Source organism: Oncorhynchus gorbuscha, linkage group LG09, assembly GCF_021184085.1.
Source record: "Oncorhynchus gorbuscha isolate QuinsamMale2020 ecotype Even-year linkage group LG09, OgorEven_v1.0, whole genome shotgun sequence".
Lineage (NCBI taxonomy): Eukaryota > Metazoa > Chordata > Actinopteri > Salmoniformes > Salmonidae > Oncorhynchus > Oncorhynchus gorbuscha.
Window position 1 is genome coordinate 57,874,156 of NC_060181.1, and position 19,354 is coordinate 57,893,509.

General features: G+C 41.1%; 1 protein-coding gene and 1 long non-coding RNA gene across 2 annotated transcripts in view; both read right to left on the bottom strand.

Annotated features, from left to right (window-relative positions):
• Positions 1–263: 263 nt before the first annotated feature.
• On the bottom strand, positions 264–2,221 carry LOC124043050. Its single transcript, XR_006840257.1, has 3 exons — positions 2,030–2,221; positions 1,640–1,687; positions 264–560 (listed from the first exon to the last, which is right to left on the bottom strand). It is a non-coding gene; the product is annotated as an uncharacterized LOC124043050 (long non-coding RNA).
• A 2,315-nt stretch (positions 2,222–4,536) lies between these two features.
• LOC124043819 (activin receptor type-1-like) overlaps positions 4,537–19,354 on the bottom strand; it is a 32,001-nt gene continuing 17,183 nt past the window's right edge. Inside the window, 8 exon segments of the mRNA XM_046362813.1 lie at positions 4,537–5,603; positions 5,605–5,682; positions 6,151–6,281; positions 8,883–9,080; positions 13,511–13,786; positions 14,120–14,266; positions 15,012–15,111; positions 17,225–17,430. Coding sequence (XP_046218769.1) covers positions 5,547–5,603; positions 5,605–5,682; positions 6,151–6,281; positions 8,883–9,080; positions 13,511–13,786; positions 14,120–14,266; positions 15,012–15,111; positions 17,225–17,430 — 1,193 coding nt within the window. The 3' untranslated portion in view covers positions 4,537–5,546.

A 19,354-nucleotide genomic window follows, 5' to 3' on the forward strand; every position in this document is an offset into this window, starting at 1 on the left:
AGAATGAGTTATATCTTCCAGAGCTTGAGTTGTAAAGACATAACTTGAAAAGACATACATGCCATGATTTTTACTTTCATTATAACCTTGTTTGCGATCTGAGACAGATATGAGTTTTATTTATACAAATACATGTGCCACAACCAGAGCACTTTGACAGTTTACAATAAAGAAAACAATTGCAGTGCATCTGTTTTATGGTCTTATGTAAATAATTGACAAGAGAATTTACAAAGAATGACAACCTTTCAATAGAGTCTGATTTCTTTATTGACCTAAGAATGTTTACTCATTAAAAAACATGGAATGTTAACTCCAGTGTCATCAAAGTCTATTTTGCAAAGTGATGAAATAGACTTCGATACTGAAGATTATACCATGGGCATCTCAGAGGCCTAACACAGCAAGTAATACCAAGCATACTTAGTATTGTTTATTAGTATTGCCTCAGACGCAGATGCCTATAGCCCTGTAGATAATCATGTCATTCTGCAATGAATAGACGGCCAGGACGGTCCACCAGATAAACAGGCTGTTCTGGTCCTGCATCTTCTTGTGACCTATTGAAAACAGTACAATAATGATATAGCAAATTAAGACGCATTATGTATGCCTTTTGTTTTGATGACAAAACAAAGTAGCCTACACACCTGTGGAACTTTGTCGCTTTCAGGGTGCGACTCCAGCTCCAACTGACAGGCCTTTGTTTTGTTTTTTAAGGGGTAAGGCCAAATCAAATGTAATTTGTTGTATGCTTTGTAAAACACAGGGTGTAGACTAACAGTGAAATGATTACTTATGGGCCCTTCCCAACAATACAGAGAAAATGAGAAGGCAATCAGTCTGTGTATGTAAATATCTCATTTTACATTTAGTTTCCTAATGCCTACACAATGCGATTGAGCATTTCAGTGGCCCAAAGAAGATAAAGCAAGATAAATGAACAAATGAGTATTATAAAAAAAAAATACACAGTGACTTATTAGACAAAGTGACAATTTTAAAATTACATTTAAAAAAGACTGCATGGGGGCTTTAATCTTCTCTGAACAATGAGAACATGACTTTAAATACAACCATGAGGAAACATTATGCTGAAGTACTGAAATTCCCCACAAAAGAACATTAATGTTCTCTGAACTATTTGAGAACATTCCCAATGTCAAACCAGTTGGAGAATGTTCCTAGAACCTTACCAAGATTTAAATGAAATGTAACCAAACTTTTAGGAAACATTCTGTTAAAGTAATGAAATCCCAAGAAAATAACGTTTTTGTCAAGTTCCTTAAAATATGTTGCTGATAATGTTCCAATGCCAAGCAACTACCCTGCACAATTCCCAGAAAGTTATATGCAAAATAACCATAGGAAAACCACGCTCTCACCAAGCCCTAAGAAACATATGGTTCTCAGAACATTATGTGCTTGCTGGGTCTAGCCCACTGATAAAGACAAGTGAATGAGAGAGCACTGAATATCTGTGTCCGTTTAATCCATTTAAATTGTGGAGCACACACTTGTCTGTGAAAACTGCAGCCTACATTCAATCAATTTTCCATTTATAAAATTGTCCTGTGCTTGGGTTCTCAAAACATCAGAGCAGTAAAACTAAAACAGTTTGTGAGGTATGATGACTCACCTCTGCATCTGGCACCACAATCAACTGCATTCTCATTTTCACATTCACCTATGTAGGCATATCAGAAGACAATATCATCATGATCCAGTAAAGCAATGTCACTAGAATCAACATCTACGATAAGCAATATTTAGATTTCCCTTTTCACCATCTATAAACTAGTTTCAAAACTGCTTATAATCCCTATATCCTGTTTTTAAAAGGTACCTTGATATAAAGTGGTGTATCTACCAGCTAATTGTCCATCTAAAACCAATGGTCAAAAAAGCTGATACATTTGTAATTCACCATGGATACCAAAAACACCCTTAACACACAACACAATTGTTTTTATGAAACTGATGAAAAGCCATGGTGAATGCCATCTGCAAATACCGGTAGGTGCTATACCTTTAAAATACTGTTCCTACTGTTTCAAATGTGTAGGGATTCGCCAGAGCTGGACAACCTTGCAGCTGTACAATCAAAGCCATTACACCAAGGTGCCTGACTGAGCCCCTAAGTGAAATCGCAAGTCATTTACTTCATCGTCTGTGTTTAACTTGGCACCAAACTACATGGTACAATAGTCAGGACACTGCACTAGCACCATATGGTGTATGCACCGTGTGCTGTCTGTTCTACGATACCTCAAGCCCAGACATACCTCCTGGTCAGGAAAAACTCTAAGCCCCATCTATGGCCTCTTGGCAACACCATCCCAGTTATGAAACCAATGTGGTACATTTTGAAAAACTGTTTCGAAAAGCCCCTGCACTTCTCTGATCAACAGTCCCTCAACCCCTGACATGCCTCTGGTGTAGTCAGACTCTGTCCTCCATATCAGGTCCCTAATGTAGATCTAAGTGCTGTAACTTTCAGAATGTAGAGGTCAGCCAACTGGGCAACAGAATAAGGTTAAGGCTATTCCAGATACAGACCAAGTTCAACAACCACTCGAGAGTACCGTACTATTTACTGAATTCTTGCAGGACAGTGGAACCTGATAAAATCGTGCTTATTTATTGACCAATGCATCCTTAGCCTTCATCAGGTTAACAATAAACACTCAACTTCCACTGTCCTTCAAGAATCGATTGATTCCCTCTTGCACCTTAGTTGAAGAGCGAGGTACGGGCAGTGTTCCCTTCTCTTTCTATGGTCTGTAAATCCAAAGTGAATCTGACAGAAGGCCTCCCATACAGCTACCTGAATGAAAATCACTACACAACAGCCATGGGTGACCACATTGCACTCAATATTTTAAGTCTGCTAAATGACTAAAATGGAAATGTAATGCATTTCCATAGTAACCCATTAGCAAAGCCACGTTGAACGCGGGGGTTCTATTCGCTTTCATTCTCACATGATCCCTCTATTCTTCAAGGCCAAGGCTACCTACAGTACATGCTGTTCCTGGATGAATAGCACAGCTTCAGAAGATTGAAAGAACGAGAGAGAAAGCAAGAGGGAAAGAGAAAGGGGTGTGTGTGTGTGTTTTCCAGGGTGTCAGGCTGCGTAGGAAGTTGAAAAAGCAACTCCTTCAAAGAAAATGATTTGCCAGCTTAGTGACAAAGTTTAGAAATGAATATGAAGAAATCAAGGCCCTCAGGATCTCTTGAGCTCTGTTGAATGATCCCCACCACCACAGGCAACACTTTGCTTCAATGTTTTAATTAAAACGCTACCAAACCTAAAAGCTGAGGGGAAACAAGCACACAAATAATATGCATTACTGTCATCTTGTGTGGGAATTAGTCTAAAATAACTTCTGCCATTTGCTATCATTTGCATGTAAATGGAAAGCATAGTGAGTGAACAACCGCCCGTATACACAAAGCAGCAAAATGAGATCGTTTTCAAAACTACATCTGGTGATTGTGGATCAGTTCACAGTAGCACAGTCAGGAGACCATTAAAATGACCAGTTAATATTGACCATGTGCGAGTCCCGAAAGGCACATTACTCCGCATAAAAAGTGCTCTACTTTTGACCAGATCCCTATTGGCCTCGGTCAAAAGTAGTGCACTATAAAAGGGAACAGGGTGCCATTTGGGACATTACCTAGGATGTTGTCTATAAAAGTCAGTTGCGGCAGACAACTGACATATCCATTGCTTTGCTATTTACCGGCCCCATGCCGATTCAGGAATACAAATGAGTGCAGGCGACACCATTTACTGTACCATTCTAGACTTGCCTTTTGTTTCTCTTCGGGCAACTGCACCACAATTTAAGAAGTTCAATTTAGTCATTAGGGCCTAGAATACCCTCTGACATTTCCCAAATGAAAATGTATTTGTTGCATTTTACAAGAGATTGAGCTGTGTTTAATATGGAAATGGATTAACATGCCCTCCATACTTTGCTGCATTTCATTATTTGTTTCGTAGTCGACAAGCTGGACACAAGAAAAGTTCCTTTGTGCAGTGAGCAGCTTACGTCTCTGCTGCAGGTCAGTAAGACTTTAGGGTCTGCACTATGCCAAGGCAAAGGAACTGTCTAGTCGGGGAGGACAAAGGCAAATATGCAAAGCTGAGGAAATTAAAATGTGTCTTGGATTTGCATAACAACCAATGCTAATACTCACCACTTCTTTGCTTATCCTGACATAGTTGCAAAACTATGGTAACGTTCACAAACTTCCCGGAATTTCCAGCAATCCTGGTTGGAGTATTCCAGATTTACTGTTTATTCCGACCTCAATTCTGGGAATCTTCCAACTGTCATTTCTGGAAAAACCTGGGGATTTTGGAAGGTTTCCAGAATTTTGCAAACATATCACGGCATGTAAAAAAGTTCAAGTTTAGGTCATGTGCAGAGCTCCGCAGTGGGCAAATAATGTGGGGCATTTGTTTTGATGAGGGGAAAAAGGGTTCATTTGATGTTGTAACTGACAGATGAGACACAGAGCATCTGTTTTTTTTCTCCATTTAATTCATAGAAATCACTACTTGATATAAAATGTTAAAAAAAGAAAGAAAAAAGGCTGAAGTTTGACTTCAATTACTTTGACAATGCACAAATTAAGACGATATAACTTTACAGGCATAACTTCTGCTCCCGTATGAATCGAGTTCAGCGTCATCTAGTAAATATTTTTATTTGCTCTTTTAACATTTGTCTCAATTAAGCTGATGAAACAACCAAACAAAGAACAGGTACACAAATGTGAAATGTATGGTGATATAAAACGTCTCTGTGACAGGACACGTTAGACGACGTTGCCAAAGGAAGGAGTAAAGAGTGGCTATAACTGTCTGCAGCACAATTCTACAACACAGTGTGTTCGCTAAATACGTTACAGGTTGGATGAAATACCAAGAGAATTGTTCTAACAATATTGTAAACACCAGTGCAAGAGCGATGCAGTCAAAGTAGAACTTAAACTCTTTTTTTCTCTCCCCTCATTCTGATTACTGGAGTTTGTGTGAACTATAAAACATAACATTTTTTGGCAAGTTGTTTCTTTTCTCCAAATGCATCAGCGACAGTGCAAGCCAGGAATGCAAAGATCGCTAGTGCAATAACAGCAATAAAGCACGGCCAATATTGCTAAATTAAATATGTTCAGACATTTCTCAGAAAAATCGGCAGCTCTAAAGCGATATACAATACTCAAATGCCCAGGTAACAGTTTCTTCCTTGAAGAATGTGACTATTAGTTCAATATTCCTATATCTTAAAAAGGGATAGTCACCTAATATCTAAGACTATTGGCAGTCTTAAATGCCCTGTAAGCCATCTTTGGATGCCAAAATTTGTCCCACCAAGTGTTTAAAATAAATACAAAACGTGCCACTTTAAGAGCACTGAGCTCAACCGGTCCATTTTCTCCTGTGTGTTGTCCAGGGGAACTGAACTGCCTGCCGGATGTCTTTAAAGGCCTTTAGGTTTCCTCTCCCTGCGCACCAACAAGGAAGAAGCTCAAAAGTCCGTTTTAATTTTGTCCAGAGAGTTGTCGATTTTTGTCAGAGTCTTTTTTGATGCGTAGCGCCGTTAATCTGGCGGATGGATTCTGGTACCAGCACTCCTTCATAAGTTTTGCGATGGACGTTAAAGTCTGGAAAGCGAGAGGAAATCAGAGTTAAAAATCCATTAAAGTTCACTTAAAAAAAAAAAAATCAAGTGTATAGTTCCGCAAAGCAAAGGGTAAAGCAATTATTCTTAAAATCAAAAAAAAAAGCTTATGTCCAGTACACAGAATTGTAGATGTTATCACAGGTGCAGAGAAAAGAACAAATATCAGATTGAGTAATATAAAAGAAAGTTAGAATTCTAAGCAAAAATTAATTCTGAGCACAAAAGATTTTAACTGCCAATCAGACCGTATGTTTTCAATGGAGCTGGGAAATGCGGTTGACAGGCTGTTTACAGAGACAAGTAACCGTCTGATGAGAAAGGACAACCTAGCAGATTGTGCAGAATGCTGCACTGTTTATAAATAGAGATTTGGACAGGCTCATATTCTTTATGAAAACATATTAGCTAGTTCTCTCTCCAACTCTGCTTGTCTCGTCTCTGTACTCACTGGGTCCGAGAACCATCTGTTGGGGATGTTGGGTCTCTGCTGGTCCACACACACAACCTTCTTCATGTCTTCAAAGCTGGGGTCGCTGGGCACCGCGTCATGGAAGGGAGGCTTGTAGTCCTCTACAATGCCTACACGGAGTGTGTTGGAGAATACACAACATATACATGTCAATGAGATCTCACATTAATCCGCATGGGAATTTTAATATTGAGCAATATGCAAGTGTAACAGGGAATAGGAAAAATACATGACAGAAATATCCATAAAATCTGGCGATTGGAGTTTTTATATGGTATTCCATCCTACTTAATTTGACAGCATTTTTTTTTTGTAAGTGTCACAAAATACGAGAAATGGCACATAAAATTGCTAACAAGGTACTTTGTTTGCATAGTTCTCGCTTGCTACTTATGTACTAGGTGGAAAGCCATGGGGAGAGTAAGTCATTTAACTGTGTGGAGAAAGCAAGATCCATTTCAGATAAGATGCCAGTGCCTCTAGTCCCAGACTAAGACCACAGACACGGGGGAGACTCCTCCTCTGAAGTCACATTCACTCATTTCCTCAATGAGACGGTGTTGATTTTAATCCTCGACTTGTCCTGCCAATGGTCAATACAACTGTATGCATAGCAAAGTGATACAGCGGTCTTGCTATTAGATTGCTAAACACTTCCTCTAAAAAGTGGAGGAATCAATTCTCAAATCCAGCTGGACATTATGTTCCACATACAGCTGAAGTCGGAAGTGTACATACACTTAGGTTGGAGTTAAAACTAGTTTTTCGACCGTTCCACAAATTTCTTGTTAACTAACTATATTTTTGGCAAGTCGGCTAGGACATCTACTTTGTGCATGACAAGTAATTTTTTTCAATAATTGCTTACAAACAGATTATTTCACATATAATTCACTGCATCACAATTTCAGTGGGTTAGACGTTTACATACACTAAGTTGGCTGTGCCTTTAAACAGCTTGGAAAATTCCAGAAAATTATGTCATGCTTTAAAAGCTTCTGATATGCTAATTGACATCATTTGAGTCAAATGGAGCTGTACCTGTTGATGTATTTCAAGGCTTACCTTCAAACTCAGTGCCTCTTTGCTTGACATCATGGGAAAATCAAAAGAAAAATCAGCCAAGACCCCAGGAAAAAAAATTGTAGACCTCCATAAGTCTGATTCATCCTTGAGAGCAATTTCCAAATGCCTGAAGGTACCACATTTATCTGTACAAACAATAGTACGCAAGTATGAACACCGTGGGACCACACAGCCGTCATACCGCTCAGGAAGGAGACGCATTCTGTCTCCCAGAGATGAATGTACTTCTGTGCGAAAAGTGCTAATCAATCCCAGAACAACAGCAAAGGACCTTGTGAAGATGGTGGAGGAAACGGGTACAAAAGTATCTATTTCCACAGTAAAAAGAGTCCTATATCGACATAACCTGAAAGGCAGCTCAGCTAGGAAGAAACCACTGCTCCAAAACCGCCATAAAAAAAGGCAGACTTCGGTCTGCAAGTGCAGATCGTACTATTTGGAGAAATGTCCTCTGGTCTGATGAAACAAAAATAGAACTATTTGGCCATAATGACCATAGTTATGCTTGGAGGTAAAAGGGGGAAGCTTGCAAGGGAAAGAACACTGTTCCAACCGTGAAGCACGGGGGTGGCAACATCATGTTGTGGGAGTGCTTTGCTGCAGGAGGGACTGGTGTACTTCACAAAATAGATGGCATCATGAGGAAAGAAAAATGTGGATATATTGAAGCAACATCTCAAGACATCAGTCAGGAAGTTAAAGCTTGGTCGCAAATGAGTCTTCCAAATGGACAATGACCCCAACATAACTTCCAAAGTTGTGGCAAAATGTCTTAAGGACAACAAAGTCAAGGTATTGGAGTGGCCATCCAAAGCGCTGACCTCCAGCCTATAGAAAATTTGTGGGCAGAACTGAAAAGGCGTGTGCGAGCAAGGAGGCTTACAAACCGGACTCAGGTACACCAGCTCGGTCAGGAGGAATGGGCCAAAATTCACCCAACTTATTGTGGGAAGCCTGTGGAAGGCTACCTGAAACGTTTGACCCAAGTTAAACAATTTAAAGGCAATGCTACCAAATACTAATTGAGTATGTAAACTTCTGACCCACTGAAAGAAATAAAAGCTGACATAAAATCACTCTACGCTATTACTTTGACCTTTCACATTCTTGAAATAATAGAGGTGATCATAACTGACCTAAGACAGATTTTTTTTTTTACTAGGGGTTAACAGTTGGGAATTGTGAAGAACTGAGTTTAAATTTATTTGGCGAAAGTGTAGGTAAACTTCCGACTTCAACTGTATTATGATAGGTTTTGATCATGCCCTGACAGGGACATTTGAATATTCCAAGAACAGCATGCATATGCAGACAGGCAGTTAACAGAAAGATACCTACAGAAGCTCTTTATGATCGAACTACTACATGACATGTTTAACATGCTTTATCAAACAGCCCTAAATGTATGACATTCTACATGTTTTTTTTTTAAATTCTACATTTTTCTTGAATACTTGTTATAGTTGCTGCACTGTTTTAGATGAGAGCTAGCAAGTAAGTGTTTCATTGCACTGTGTACACTGCACTGTATTCTATGCATATGACAAATCAACTTTGATTTGATGGTCAATGAGGAAAGGAGTGAGAGAGAACAGAAGAAACCATTCAACGTGTATTGTACTGACCGTTGCTGACCGTGCTCCTTGCAATCTCCCACAGGACCAGGCCAAAGGCCCAGATGTCCACTCTCTTGAAGGACTCAAAGCAGTCCATCTGGATGGAGTCGTCCAAGACCTCTGGGGCCATGTAGCGCTTCGTGCCCACTTTTGGGTTGTTGCCCACGTCTAACTCGTTTGTGTCTTGGAAATGCATCACAGCAAGACCTAGGCCAGAAAATATTTTTATTATCATTAAAAGGATTCAAAATATGGTGTCTATGTACCAAAATGATTGTCCCTATTAAATTAATATATCTGAAGCACAGTGTACTGTCCTCTGGTGGACGTGATTAAAATAGCATTGGTAAAAATAAAAACTTGTCAAAAACAACCACATTTATCCAACATCAAATTATGCCACGATCGCATCACAACAAAAACAACTCGTCAACATCCTGTTTGTGAGCAGAATGCAGCTCATAAACAACTTAAAAGGGATGACGGTCGTGATCTTAGCAGTAGTCTCAATGAGTAGTCAGAGCTACCTGAAATGACTCACGTACCATTGGCACCGAGAACTTTTGAGTGTGGGACATGAGTGCTCCTTAATGCATGTTTGGTTAAGGCTTAAAGAGCTTCCTGCTCTGTTCTTCCTCTAATGCTAAAAAAAACAGGGTAGATGAGGGAAGAGGGTTGGAGTGGTTTGGTATTTTATTAGGATCCCAAATTAGCTGTTGCAAAAGCAGCAGCTACTCTTCCTGGGGTCCACACAAAACCTAATACAGAATGACAAAATACAGAAGATCAATAGACAAGAACAGCAAGGACAGAACTACATACATTTGTTTAAAAAAGGCACACGTAGTCTACATGTCAATGCACATAAGATGGAAGATGAGTTGGTTCAGGTTATTAGATCAACCTACACTGTAGTGTCTACAAACACTACAAGAACAAGACCATCCACATGTATCGATCACATTTTTACCAATGCTGTAGAACTTTGCTTTAAAGCTGTATCCGTACCCATTGGATGCAGTGATCCCAATATAGTGGCTATATCCAGGAAAGGCAAAGTTCTAACAGCTGGGCCTAAAATTGTGTATAAGAGATTATACAAAAGATTTTGCTGTGACTTATGTGGATGATGTTAAAAATATGTGTTGGTCTGGTGTGATTAACGAGGAGCATCCAGACGCTGCATTTTATGAATTTATGAAATTGCTTCTTCCAATTATTGATAAACATGCACCTGTTAAGAAACTGACTGTTAGAACTGTTAAGGCTCCATGGATTGATGAGGAATTGAACAACTGTATGGTTGAAAGAGATGGGGCAAAAGGAGTGGCTAATAAGTCTGGCTGGACATCTGACTGGCTGACTTACTGCAAATTGAGAAATTATGTGACTAAACTCAACAAAAAGAAGAAACTTTATTATGAAGCCAAGATCAATGATATAAAGAATGGAAAAAAATGTTGGAGCACTTCTAATTAAATTATGGTCAGAAAGACAAATTAAACTCCATCTTTCAGCGAATCAGATGGCTTATTCATTACAACGCCATTTGATGTTGCCAATTATTTCAATGATTATTTCATTGACAAAGTGGGCAAACTTAGGCAGGAAATGCCCACGACAAACAGTGAGCAAATATATTCATGCATAAAAAATAAATAATGAAAAGAAAAGCATTGCAAGTTTGAATTTTGTAAAGTTAGTGTGGGAGAGGTGGAAAAATGATTGTTAACGATCAATAATGACAAACCTCCTGGCATTGACAACTTAGATGGAAAGCTACTGAGGATGGTGGCTGACTCCATAACCACTCCTATCTGTCATATTTTTAATCTGAGCCTAGAGGAAAGTCTTTGTCCTCAAGCCTGGAGGGAAGCCAAAGTAATTCCGCTACCCAAGAGTGGTAAAGCGGCTTTTACTGGTTCTAACAGCAGAACTATAAGCATGCTGCCAGCTCTTAGCAAACTGTTGGGGAAAAAATGTGTTTGACCAAATACAATTTCTCTGTAAACAAATTAACAACAGACTTTCAGCATGCTTATAGAGAAGGACACTCAACATGTACTGCACTGACACAAATTACTGATGGTTGGTTGAAAGAAATTGATAATAAGAAGATTGTGGGAGCTGTACTGTTAGATTTCAGTGCAGCCGTTGATATTATTGACCATAACCTGTTGTTGAAAAAACTTAAGTGCTATGGCTTTTCAACCTCTGTCATTTCGTGGATTCAGAGCTATCTAATAGAACTAAGGTTTTTCTTTAATGGAAGCTTCTCTAATGTCAAACATGTGAAGTGTGGTGTACCGCAGGGCAGCTCTCTAGGCCCTCTACTCTTTTCTATTTTTACCAATGACATGCCACTGGCATTAAATCAAAGCATGTGTGTCCCTGCATGCTGATGATGATTCAACCATATACGCATCAGCAACCACAGCTAAAAGAAGTCACTGAAATCCTTAACAAAGAGTTGCAGTCAGTTTTGGAATGGGTGGCCAGTAATAAACTGTTACTGGACATCTCTAAAACTAAGAGCATTGTATTTTGTACAAATCACTCCTTAAGTGCTAGACCTCAGCTGAATCTGGTAATGAATGGTGTGGCTGTTGAATAAGTTGAGACTAAATTACTTGGCGTTACCTTAGATTGTAAACTGTCATGGTCAAAACATATAGATTCAATGGTTGCACAGATGGGAGGAGGTCTAGCCGTAATAAAGAGATGCTCTGTTTTTTTGACACCACACTCCAAAGAGCAAGTCCTGCAGGCTCTAGTTTTGTCTAATCTTGATAATTGTCCAGGCGTGTGGTCCAGTGCGGCAAGGACAGACCTAGATAAGCTGCAGCTGGCCCAGAACAGAGCGGCATGTTTCGTTCTTAATTGTAATCAGAGGGCTGATATAAATGCTACGCATGTCTCCCTTGGCTAAGAGTATAGGAGAAACGGACTGCATCGCTTCTTTTTATAAGACATATTAATGTGTTGAAAATCCCAAATTGTTTGCATAGTCATCTTACACACAGCTCTGACACACACACACACACACACACACTTATCCCACCAGACATGCCACCAGATGGTCTTTTCATAGTCCCCAAATCCAGAACAAACTCAAGAAAACATACAGTATAGAGCCGTTATTGCATGGAATTTCCTTCCATCTCATATTGCTCAAATAAACAGCAAACCTGGTTTCAAAAAAACAGACAAAGCAACACCTCGCGGCACAACGCCTTTCCCCTATTTGACCTAGATAGTTTGTGTGTTGATATGTAGGCTACATGTGCCTTTTTAAAAATGGATGTATGTAGTTCTGTCCTTGAGCTGTTCTAATGATGTTTTGTATTATGTAATCCTGTATTATGTTTCATTGAAAATAACAAAAACAGCAGGGATCTAGACAGCCACAAACCCGGGACAATCCGTGGTCCCAGCCACAAATGGCTAACCGTGTCACGGGCTGCGTTCAAGAAAACCTCGCTAGCTTGATATGCAGCTAGCTAGCTGCTAAGCTAGAGACGAGCAGTCCCAGCAACTGCGTCAAGTGATCCAAACTATGAAGCTAGATAGCTCCCAAGAACTTTGGTGACAGTTTGTAAAGGCGCTATTACCACCACTGTTTTTATTTCAATGTTATTTTTAGCCCTTTTTCTCCCCAATTCCATGGTATCCAATTGGTAGTTACCTTTGACCATGCTGGTCATTTATGAACATTTGAACATCTTGGTCATGTTCTGTTATAATCTCTACCCGGCACAGCCAGAAGAGGACTGGTCACCCCACATAGCCCGGTTCCTCTCTAGGTTTCTTCCTAGGTTTTGGCCTTTCTAGGGAGTTTTTCCTAGCCACCGTGCTTTTATACCTGCATTGTTTGCTGTTTGGGGTTTTAGGCTGGGTTTCTGTACAGCACTTTGAGATATCAGCTGATGTACGAAGGGCTATATAAATAAATTTGATTTGATTTGATTTGTCCCATCGCTGCAACTCCCGTACAGACTTGGCTCTCGACCTTCGCCTCTCCCATGCGTCCTCCGAAACACAACCCAACCAAGCCGCACTGGTTCTTGACATAATGCCCCCTTAGCCCAAAAGTCAGCCACACAAATGTGTTGGAGGAAAGAGTCACTAGAGCGTGATGGTACAAGGACATCTCGGCCGGCCAAGCACTCCCCTAATCCGGGCCAGTTGTGCGCCGCCCCATGGGTCTCTATGGTCGCGGCTGGCTGTGACAGAGCCTGAACTCGAACCAGTATCTCTAGTGGCACAGCTAGCACTGCAAAGCAGTGCCTTAGACCACCGCCCCACTCAGGAGGCCCTATTACCACCAATAGGTCATATGGACACAACAGAAAACGGTCACATTATATTAATTTACAACATCTAAATGAACAACAACCAGTGGAGGCTGGTGGGAGGAGCTATTGGAGGACAGGCTCATTGTAGTAGCTGGAATGGAATAGATGGAACGAGTCAAATGTGGTTTCTATGTTTGATACCGTTCCATTTATTCCATTCCAACCATTACAATGAGCCCGTCCTTCTATAGCTCATCCCACCAGCCGCCTCTGACAACAACCAATACAAATCTTGAATGAACGCACACAGTATGCTTTATATCCACAACACTATGCTTTTACCCAGGTCGGCGATGCAGCACTGGCCGTTCTTGTTGACGAGTATGTTTTTGCTTTTGAGGTCTCGGTGGGCGATTGCCGGCTTGCCCTGGGTGCCGAAGATCTCCACGTGGAGGTGTGCCAGGCCGCTGGCGATGGACAAAGCCATTCGCAGACAGCTGGCTGTGTCTAGGGTGCTCAGCTGCAGGTAGTCGTACAGGGAGCCCATCTCATGGAAGTGGGTGATTAGCCACAGCTGTGTACTCGAGTTTCGGGAAGTCATGTCCGAAGCGATGAAGCCTGCAGTCAAGGACACACACACACACACACACACACACACACACACACACACACATTAGAGCCCAGGGAAAAGTTGGGAAAGGTATTTCTTCAAATTCAATATGACAGATATTTTTTCTCAAAAATAAAAAAGATTGCCAGACAGATGGGGTGAATCCTAACTCCCACAGGTCAAATGTTTACTTAGTCTTCCATTGACACCAATGCAGGACTAAGTAAAAACACAAAAACAAAAAAAACATTCCACTTTAGTGAGAGTTTGGATTTGCCCCATATAGACCAGCTCCTGTCAGACTGGGTTGCTTCGCCCAGAGTGTATCTGGAGGTACGTACCCAGGATGTTCTCATGCCTCAGCAGCACTGTGTTGTAGATCTCAGTCTCTCTGAACCAGGACTTCTCATCTCTGGAGGAGAAGATCTTCACGGCCACACTCTCCCCCTGCCACTGGCCTCGCCAAACCTCACCGTAGCGCCCCTTACCTATAGCGGGGGAAACAGGGGAGAGATGAGAAAACAGCAGACATTCTCAAGTCCTGCTTTCATAAGTAATGTTTTTCGAGCAGAAGTGCTGACCGAGGATCAGTTTTAGATCATCGTTATTAAAATGATACGGGCAGGGGAGACCTGATCCCAGATCAGCACTTTGAGATGCTTTGGGAATACAGATCTGGCCTAAAATGACATTCATCAAATACAGTGGATAAATATCAACCCGTCAAACTAAGACAGGAATACAGAACAGGAATGTTCCCCTCCTAACTCAAAAGTCAGATAATCTCTGTACATAGATTGTTTTGCTGATTGTATTGGTTTTATAAAGTCAGTGTTACACAAAACTGTAGACCATTAGTTAATGGAACACAATACCTTTATTTTGGTCATCTTACTCAACTTGACCTTTTGCATGAGCTACATCCCCATTTGACACAAAACCAAACATGTTTGTTAAAAATATTTTTGTTGGTAGATACTTTGGCTATCTGGCTAGGTTTCAGACCGAGCTGGAAGAAAACTTCCAAAACAATTATACTAAGAAACTCCCAGGGTCAAGGAACAGCACAGGCTCTTTTGCAAAACAAATCTGTTCCAAAGGTGCTTCACTTTAAGATGTCTTAAAGGGGCATTTTACTCAAAAACCACATCCATGCATAAAATGGATGCCCTGATCCTAAACGTACACCTCAGCTACTGAACAAAGAGAGAACAGACTGTATTGGATACTGACCCACACATTCGTTGAGTGTGATTTGTCGAGCGACGGTTCTCTGAACTAGGAAGGGGAGTCCGGAGCCACTTCCCGACGTGCACGAATGATCCAGCAAATCCTGAGAGAAGGGGAGGGACAGCCAATAAATGAACAGCATCCAGAGGGTGCCGGTAGACCCGAAATGAAAAAGCTGTCCCAGCCCCGGACATAGCAGAGCATCTGGGATTCGTTGGAGCCTGATTGCAGTGGGAGTTGTTCATACTGCTCAGACTCCAAGGGCTCTCTTGCCGTCTCTCTGTCTGGTTCGTGGCCACACTGCAGAGATGTCGGCCTGTCAAATCAAATTTTATTTGTCACGTGCTTCGTAAAGAACAGGTGTAGACTAACAGTGAAATGCTTACTTACAAACAATTCAGAGGATTTAAAAAATAATAATAATAACAACAGCGAATAAATACACAATGGGTAACAATAACTTGGCTCTAGATAGATATATATATATAGCAGTGTGTGTGTGTGTGTGTGTGTGTGTGTGTGTGTGTGTGTGTAGAGTCGATAAGCAGGGGTACAAGGTAATTGATGTAGATATGTACATATAGGTAGGGATAACGTTTCTAGGCAACAGGATAGATAGACAGTAGCAGGAGTGTATGTGATAAGTCAAAAGAGTTACTGCAAAAAGGGTCAGTGCAGATAGTCCAGGTAGCTATTTGGTTAACTATTAAGCAATCTTATGGCTTGGGGTAGAAGCTGTTCAGGGTCCTGTTGGTTGGTTGGGTCTGTCTGTGTGTCTGGCCTCCCTGGAGCAGCTGCAGAGAGTCCTCTGCTTGGTAAACAACAGCAGTCCCTGGTGATTAGTGAGCTGAGGGGGCTGATAGATGTGATGTAATCCCAGCCCTAGACTCCAAACAGGCACAATGCTGCTAAGCCTTTAATGTGCATCTTATCTCCAGGCTTCTGCAGGGCACCATGACTGACACAAGGGAGCAGTGTTGAGCAACTCCAAATTTGGCTGAGAAAAACACTAACAAGCAGAGAGGACAAAAATGGAAACATTTAAGAGATAGATACTTCATGCATAAAACAACAGTTGTGTGAAAGCAGGTAAAGGAAAGCTAAATGGAAGCTGTAAATCCAAATGAGAACTCATTTTGTTGTGAGTTTAACATCCCCGTTTGGTGGGAGGGCAGATCTGGGCTGTTCGGTGGAAGGGGGTAGGGGAGAGAGGAGTGGGGGGAAATTCAGCCACAGCATTATCATAATCACCACAGACTTAGACACCCAGGGCCTCGGGAGAGGGAGACCGGGAGAGGGAGACCTGCATGTGTTTTAAGGAAATGTGTTTACAATGTTTGACTGCCACCACTGTTCCTAATAACTTTCCTCTGGGTGCTGCCAAGCACTTTTTAATTACACTGAAACATTCTGCGGCAGCATATTTTGGGTTTCCGTTGCCAATACTGTGATGGGTTTGGAAATAGCTTGAAATAGATCCAAAAAAAAAAAAAAAAAATCGGCAATTCCTCTAGCACACCCCAGCCCACTGTTTTCAGGGATACTGGTCAGTTGTCACGCTTTGCTGTAAACACCTAGACGTGTTTAGTGTTTTCCTTAAAGTTTTTAATTAAATTCATGGGATTTTCAAACCAAGTTTATCAAACGAACACTGATTACAGTTGCGAGCACAAAGCATTCTTTCACGACAGTATGCAAAAATTCTACACAACGAGCAATTTTGTTGAAATCATGTGTATCCGTAATAAGACATTTTCTCTGGTAAAACAAGACGTCCATTTTCCATCACATTTGTAGAAGAAATACTTTCATTCCCAATTGAAGGGGCAGAAAATTAATCCCAGCACAGTTGATATAGGCCAACTACATGAACACCCAGGAACATTGAGTGCATGACTACCTAGCACGCACTCTAGTCTAGTGCACACAAAAATGCTCAACATAATCACATAGCTTGAGAGTCCATAAATGTTTGCAGTGCTGTACTGTGTGGACTAACCACTCAAACCACAGCTCCCCACCCAGCCCATCCCAGACCTTGGCCCAAATTTCTAAAGCCTCTCAGAGTAGAGTGCTGATCGAGGATCAGTTAACTTTTAGATCATAATGAAATTACATTATGGACAGGCAGGACCTGATCCTTGTAAAGCTCTCCTACTCTGAAATTCTGATAACATGGGCCCTGGTATGGCGCAGTATGATCATGTCCTACTCACCGCCAGTGTGCTATCCCCCACGTTGGAGGCTATGAGTCCGTCTATGGTGCCGTACTCCGCCTCCCGGGCCGTCAGCCTCTCCATCTGGTTCTGGTGGATCCGTCTGAACACCAGGATGGCGATGCCCGAGAGGACGATGAGCACGATGACCGGAGCCACGATGACGATGGCCAGTGTAGTCAAGCTGTAGTTGGGAAGGTCGCCTGCTACGAGGAGAAGAAAGGGGTTTAAGTTCATTTGAACATCTAGGTACATACAGTAAAACTTGGACACAGCTGCTCATTCCTGGGTTTCTTTATTTTTACCATTTTCTACATAGTAGAATAATAGTGAAGATATCAAAACTATGAAATACCACGGACGGAATCATGTAGTAAACAAAAGTGTTAAATATTTTACATTTGAGATTCTGCAAAGTAGCCACCCTTTTGCCTTGATGACAACTTTGCACACTATTAGCATTCTTTCAACCAGCGTCATGGAGTAGTCACCTGGAATGCATTTCAATTAACAGGCGTGCCTTGTTAAATTTGTGGAATTTCTTTTGTTCTTAATGTGCTTGAGCCAATCAGTTGCATTGGGACAAGGTAGAGGTGGTATACAGAAGATAACCCCATTTGGTAAAAGACCGAGTCCATATTATGGCAAGAACAGCTCAAATAAGCAAAGAGAAACGACAGTCCATCACTTTAAGACATGAAGTTCAGTCAATCTGGAAAATTTCAAGAACTTTGAAAGATTCTTCAAGTACAGACACAAAAACCATTTAAGCGCTGTGATTAAACTAGTTCTCATAAGGAACGTCACAGGAAAGGAAGAGGATAAGTTCATTAGAGTTATCAGCCTCAAACATTGCAGCCCAAATAAATTATTCAGAGTTCACGTAATAGACATTTCAACATCAACTGTTCAGAGGAGACAGCGTGAATCAGGCCTTCATGGTCAAATTGCTGCAAATAAACCACTACTAAGATGAAGAGACTCGTTTGGGCCAAAAAACACGAGCAACAGACATTTGGTGAAAACCTGTCCTTTGGTCTGATGAGTCCAAATTTGAGATATCTGGTTTCAACCGCTGTGTCTTTGTGAGATGCATTGGAAAGGTGGAATCCTATGACGGTGCCATGTTGAAAGTCACCGAGCTCCCCGTAAGGTCGTTATAGTGCCAATGTGTGTCTATGTAGATGTCATGTCTGTGTGCTTGATTTTTATACTTTGTAACAAAATGAGGAAAAAAGTCAAGGTGGTCTTGTCAACAACATATATATGGGTATCTCACTCTTGTTAGTTTAATGTTTTTAGAAACATTTGTTAGTTTACAGAAGATTTGATTTAGCCAAATCCACTAATTGGAAGTGGTGTCCACATATTTATATGTGTGTGTGTGTGTGTGTGTGTGTGTGTGTGTGTGTGTGTGTGTGTGTGTGTGTGTGTGTGTGTGTGTGTGTGTGTGTACAGTTGAAGTCGGAAGTTTACAAGCATCTTAGCCAAATACATTTACACTCAGTTTCACAATTCCTGACATTTAATCCAAGTAAAAATTACTACTTTATTTTAAGAATGTAAGATGTCAGAATAATAGTAGAGAGATTTCTTTCTTTCATCACATTCCCAGTGGGTCAGAAGTTTACATAGCCTCAATTAGTATTTGGTAGCATTGCCTTTAAATTGTTTAACTTGGGTCAAATGTTTTAGGTAGCCTTCCACAAGCTTCCCACAATAAGTTGGGTGAATTTTGGCCCTTTCCTCCTAACAGAGCTGGTGTAACTGGGTCAGGTTTGTAGGCCTCCTTGCACACACATGTTGTTTTCAGTTCTGCCCACACATTTTCTATAAGATTGAGGTCAGGGCTTTGTGATGGCTACTCCAATACCTTGACTGTGTTGTCCTTAAGCCATTTTGCCACAACTTTGGAAGTGTCCTTGGGGTCATTGTCCATTTGGAAAACCCATTTGCGACCAAGCTTTAACTTCCTGACTGATGTCTTGAGATGTTGTTTCAATATATCCATGTAATTTTCGTGCCTCATGATGCAATTATTTTGTGAAGTGCACCAGTCCCTCCTGCAGCAAAGCGCCCTCACAAAATGATGCTACCACCCCCGTGCTTCACAGTTGGGATGGTGTTCTT